Source organism: Limulus polyphemus, unplaced genomic scaffold (assembly GCF_000517525.1).
Source record: "Limulus polyphemus unplaced genomic scaffold, Limulus_polyphemus-2.1.2 Scaffold156, whole genome shotgun sequence".
Taxonomy (NCBI): Eukaryota; Metazoa; Arthropoda; class Merostomata; order Xiphosura; family Limulidae; genus Limulus; species Limulus polyphemus.
The window spans coordinates 739,832-745,658 of NW_013665766.1; the positions used below are offsets into that span (position 1 = coordinate 739,832).

Sequence of the window (5,827 nt, forward strand, 5' to 3'; positions counted from 1 at the left end):
GTTTTAAAGAAACAAGGAGCTAGTTTAGAAGCTTGTGGCTAAGAGACTTGGTAAATTTTATATCGTTATTTATTATCATGTTAACGGTACAAGAGGATTATATACAGCTTCGACACGTAGGTTTTTTTTTCCATACGAGAAGTTACCTTTGTTACCTTCTATTCGTGGATGAGAGTGTTACCTTGTATAGGCTTGAAGTGTGGTTTCGCGCCAATCTCTCCCAAACGCTCTGTTGTGCGAGGTTCTGACAAACACCGTAAACCACCGTATTCATCTGTCCTCTGGTTCTACGTTGTTTGGCAATCTCGCTTTAAGAATATTCTTTCTCGAAAACGGCTGTGAAAATATCATCCACCCATGAACTACTATAACTGCACTGCACGAAGGAAATATTTTGTCAGAAATGGACTTATATATAAAGTGCTGGTATTATTTTCATTAATTAATTCAAGGTTTATAATAATTATCGCACATAATTTTTGTTTGCTTATTTCTTGTTAAGCACAAAGCTACATAATGGGCTACCTGAGCAATGCCCATCGCGTGTATTGAAACCCGAATTTCAGCACTATAATCCCTAAGACTTACCGCTGAGCCACCAGAGAGCGTTGTTGAGAATAGCCTCAGTATGATAACAATGAAGCAAGTTGACACTTGAAAGTTACTCATGCTGATCTTCTTGTTGGCAAACTCTTTTTAGTGTACAGGAAAATCATTAAAAAATTCACAGATGTTTACACAATAGAGGAAACCTCGGATGTATACACAACAGTGGAATTCACAGATGTATACATAGCAGAGAAATCCATAGCTTTATATAAAACAGAGAAATTCACAGATGTATGCACAACAGAGGAATCCACATATGTATGCATAATAGAGGATTCCACAGATGTGTACAAAACAGAGGAATTCACAGATGCATGCACACCAGAGGAATGAAGAATATTTACAGAAAAATCCATAGATGTTTGCATAACAGAAGAATCCACAGATATATATATGCACAACAGAGGAATCCACAGACATTTACAAAACAGAGGGCTCCACATATGTATACACAATAGAGGAATCTCCAGATGTGCACACAACAGAGGAATCCACAGATGTATATATTCTAGCCTATTTTGCCGCATTTAATCAGATCTATAATATAGAGCTGGTTTTATCAATTGTTGACACATTTATATCACACAATAGCTATGGTCATTCCTCTTATATACTTAACAAGGCCCGTGCACGAATGGTTTTTTGAAACACATCACGAACTATGTGATGAAGATATAGTTTTGTTTATGTCTTCCTAAACTCAAACCTATACATTAGGGTCATCTATGCTGTGCCCACCGTGGATATTGAAAAATAATCTTCTAATGCTTTCATTTGACTCCAAATCATTAGTTTTATTATAAAGACTTAGAAAATCGAAAGATGTTTAATGAAAAAGCGGATTGATATTTTTTCTCAATAATAGCTTCAACGAAAATAGCCCCCTCAGTGGCACAGCGGTATGTCTGCGGACTTATACAGCTAGAAACCGGGTTTCGATACGCGTGGTAGGCAGAGCACAGATAGCTTTGTACTTAACAACAAACAACATCAACGAAAATAAAAGTTATTAAATCTTATTATTATTAACTTTTAATCACATATTTGTGCTGTAGAAAGACAGAAAATCCCAGTATGTAAAATAAACCCTTTCAAATCAAATACATTAGGGAAAAAACTAAAGCTACATTAAATACAAGTACAGTTTAGATATATAAGGCCTCAAATATTTTCAAAATTGATTTTGAACGTTTGAACAAGCTTTTACAGTACGTTTCTTTAATAATAAAAAAGAAAATACGTATAAAGAATTTTATTGTTCTTCAGTACGATTTAAAATTAATCGAAAATTTTCTTGTTTTTGTTGATGTTGCGATAGATACTTGAAAGTATGAAAGCACCAGAAGAACAGCGTTACAGAAGAGATTATCTGCGCTGTGCATGGATAGAACCATGAATTTTATCGTTATGAGTTCTGAAGTTTACTGCTGAACCACGAGGGGTTACACCAGAGAACAAAATAGCTCGTAATATGTATTAGAAAAATATATATAGATAGTAAAAGTTTGAGAATGAACATAATTTATAATAATTTAATTTCTTTAAATTGAAATCTACTTGACAAATTTGTAAAGAAGTCAATGATCTGATGTAGTCTTGAACTCACTTGACTATTGTTGATTTTTTTGCAGATAAGTGGAACGATAAAAAACACTGGACACAGTATCATTTTCGAGGCTGACACAACGCCATCCGTGGCCAAAATAAACATTACAGGTGGTCCTCTGTCATATAAGTACCGTTTCCAGGAGATACACATTCATTATGGAAAAGTGAACAGCAGAGGTTCTGAGCACTCCATTAGTGGATACGCTTTTCCTGCTGAGGTAAATAAAAACAGAAAATAATAATTAAAGGAAGTACCCTGTTATGTAAAACTTTAAAATTTATTTACACTCTGTGTATCCGATAATAGATAAGTTTAATAAAATAATATTGATTAAATGCGCGGTTAAAAAATATAACATTCAATTGCTCTTGACAACCAGGCCTTCGCGCCAAAAGTTATGATTTTGTTTTTATTATTATTTAAAAGGGAAACGATATTTACGCACACTAGTGTAGAACACTAAAAAGGAGTGTGATATACTTAGGCTAGTTTCGTGTTATTTGTATGTTGTCTTTAACAACATATATTTATTTAGGATTTACATTATCTAAAGATCAACCATAATATAGTTAATGTATAAAGTTTTCGAGTCAACCGTTTCCTTAACAATGATATAGTTAATGTACAAAGTTTTCGAGTCAACCGTTTCCTTAACAATGATATAGTTAATGTATAAAGTTATCGGGTGGTAACTTTTGTATTTAGTTATTAATTTCGAATTCGTTATCAGGCATTTAATTCAAAATCTATAGAGACCAAAAAAAACTTAAAGCTGATATACATTTAGACACGTTTTCTGGTAGTTTTACTTTTTCTCCTATTCAATATATATATTTCGGTTATCATAGAAAACTATTACTTATTAATAAATATCCAAACTTGTTGATGAATCGACTGAGTCTCCAAACAAACAACTGATACAGAATACTGATGCTTTACGTTTGAACTATCTCAGATGTCTTAAAAAATTCGTAACACACACAAAAAATTGTATTTTTATTTTCTGTAATGTATCCACTTTAACTTACGACTATAAATTTTGTTATTATAAGTTAACTTGAAATGCCTCCCCCCTAAAAAAAGCACCACCACCATCATAATCCAGATTTATTTGTTTACTTTTTTATGCATGTAGCAGTGGTTTTCAAGCTGTGTTCCGTGAAGTTCAAGGGTTCCGCGAAAAGTCATCAGGGTTCCCTCAAACATAATGAGTAATGGTGGTTTTTGTTTCGTTTTTCAATTATTTTCCGTCAGGAACCAAATTTATTTTTTAAAACCATGTGTCATTTGATATTCACTATAAAATGTTTGTATAACTATTTATAATTTTGCATAAACAATACTGTTGCGAACTTGGTCACATTCCTCTGGGCTGGGTTTTAAGGATGGGTTAAGGGTAGTGGTTCCGTGACAGAAGAAAGTAAATACGAGGATTCCATGGCTTCGTAAAGTTTTAAAACCGCTGGTATATAAACTAGTTAAAGTTTGTTTGCAAATACAGACTGTAGATATTAGCAAGATTTGATAAAGGTGGCGCTTCATTCTACTGTTATTCGAATGTTGCTTCTGTAAATATTGGTACATTCTTCTCTAGTCTTTATAGCAAAAGTTTTGATATTCTTGGTTAGATATTGTTTGTTTGTTTTGAATTTCGCCCTAATTTAGCAGTGTAAGACTAGAGGGAAGGCAGTTAGTCATCACCACCCACCGCCAACTTTTGGGCTACTCTTTTACCAACGAATAGTGGGATTGACCGTCACATTATAACGCCCCCACGGCTGAAAGGGCGAGCATGTTGGGTGTGACGGGGATTCGAATACGCGACCTGCAGATTGCGAGTCGAGCGCCCTAATCACCTGGCCATGCCGGACCCGGTTAGAAATACTCTCTTTGGTTTAAAGTAGCTGTGGGTAGAAACATAAGATTATAGTGGGATTGACCGTCACTTTATAACGTCTCTACGAGTCAAGCGCCCTAACCACCTGGCCATGCCTGGACCCCGAAAGAGGTAAAAAATCCAGAATAAATTCCCATCAAAAAATCCATTAATTTTCAAGAGAAGTTCAAACTTTATTTTCTCTTTTGTGCTGGTTTCTTTATTTTATGAAAAATACATACAACTGAAATAAAAACAAAGTTCAATCAAATTTATCTTGAATTCTTAATTATTTAAATCAAATTAAAACTCGTATAACATGCACATTAAAAGAGAATGAAATAGTTAAACTGCATTTACAGCGCATGCGTGCCAGTTGATTACAGCTGTTTCTGTAATGTTTGAAACACAAAGTTTCCATCACTTGATACGTCGTTTATTATTTCTGTTTATCTGCTTGTTGTTAAGCAAAAAGCTACACAATGAGCTATGTCTGTTGTACCCAGCATGTGTATCGAAACCCGGCTTTTAACATTGTGAGCCTTCAGACTTACCGCTGAGCCACTGGGGGAGTCGTTTATTATAAATGAATAAATATATATACATATATATATATATATGTATTATGTAATTCATAAGTGCGTTAAAGCTGTTGTTTTTTTAGCGCAAAGCTACACAATGGGCAATATGTGTTCAGTTTACTGCGAGGATCACACACCGGAGTTTAGCACTGTAAGTCTGTATTGGAGCAATTAATAAAATAGTTATCATAAATATCACTATTGCAGTTAAAAACCAGAAGGGAACAAGAACCAAAATAATATTTGTAAATTGAAACTAATTTTTATAGCCAATAGTTATTGTTAATATTACATTCATACGTTTTTATGTAAAGTAAGCGGTAGAATGTAATTTTTATCAGCGAACTAATAAAGTAAAACTTTTAGCAGTGAGTCAATGGTACTAAGTAAACAAGAAATGGCCAATGTCTTTTAAAAGGTTATTCCGTTCGAAAACATAGTTTATACGTGTGGGAAAAACCTAGACTCACTAAGAAAGGATATTTGCCTAATGGTGTGAAGGATATGTAGTACGACAAAATAAGGATAAAACGCTCTGACATGTATTAGACTCATGTTCTACTGTTTTTATTGACGTCAATTTCCTTCCCTTATTTTTTTTCTTATTATTAGTTTCATTGTTTGTATGTTCCGGAAGTTTGAGTGAAGCCACTATAGTCGTCCCTACTTTTAAATTGCAGATCAGAAGGACAGCAACTAATCAACAGCACCCATCGCCATCTCTTATACTAACTCTAATCGAATAGTGAGTTTAACAGTAACTCTTATAACGCGCTCTAAAATGCAGAGAACGATCTTCCTTTTGCGAGAACGAGACTCAAACCTTGGACCTTCGGATCCACAATCCAACACGTTTTCGCTTAGCTTTAAAAATATCCTACATAAATTGATGCCCTTTATTATACATCATTAGCACGTTTATTTACTTTTTTATTAAGAGATCTAGAGGAGGAGAAAGTAGAAATGAACATAAGTATTCGGGATATTTATTTTTTTCTGGCTAAAGTCGATTATTTTCCAACGCGCATTTATTAAAGTCGTTTTATAAACATTTCTTTATATATTTTTTATCTGTTTCTTTAAATCACTTAAAGAAATTTAGGTATGAAGATGATAAACATATCATTAATGTGCATACAATGATAACGTTTT

The 5,827-nt window shown here is 33.7% G+C and overlaps 1 protein-coding gene across 2 annotated transcripts in view; it reads left to right on the forward strand.

Annotated features, from left to right (window-relative positions):
• LOC106476489 (carbonic anhydrase-related protein 10-like) overlaps positions 1-5,827 on the forward strand; it is a 170,868-nt gene that overhangs the window by 106,117 nt on the left and 58,924 nt on the right. For both annotated transcript variants that reach the window (XM_022381324.1, XM_022381323.1), the window contains one exon: positions 2,241-2,435. In XM_022381324.1, the coding sequence (XP_022237032.1) occupies positions 2,241-2,435 (195 nt within the window). The remainder of the gene's footprint in view (positions 1-2,240; positions 2,436-5,827) is intronic.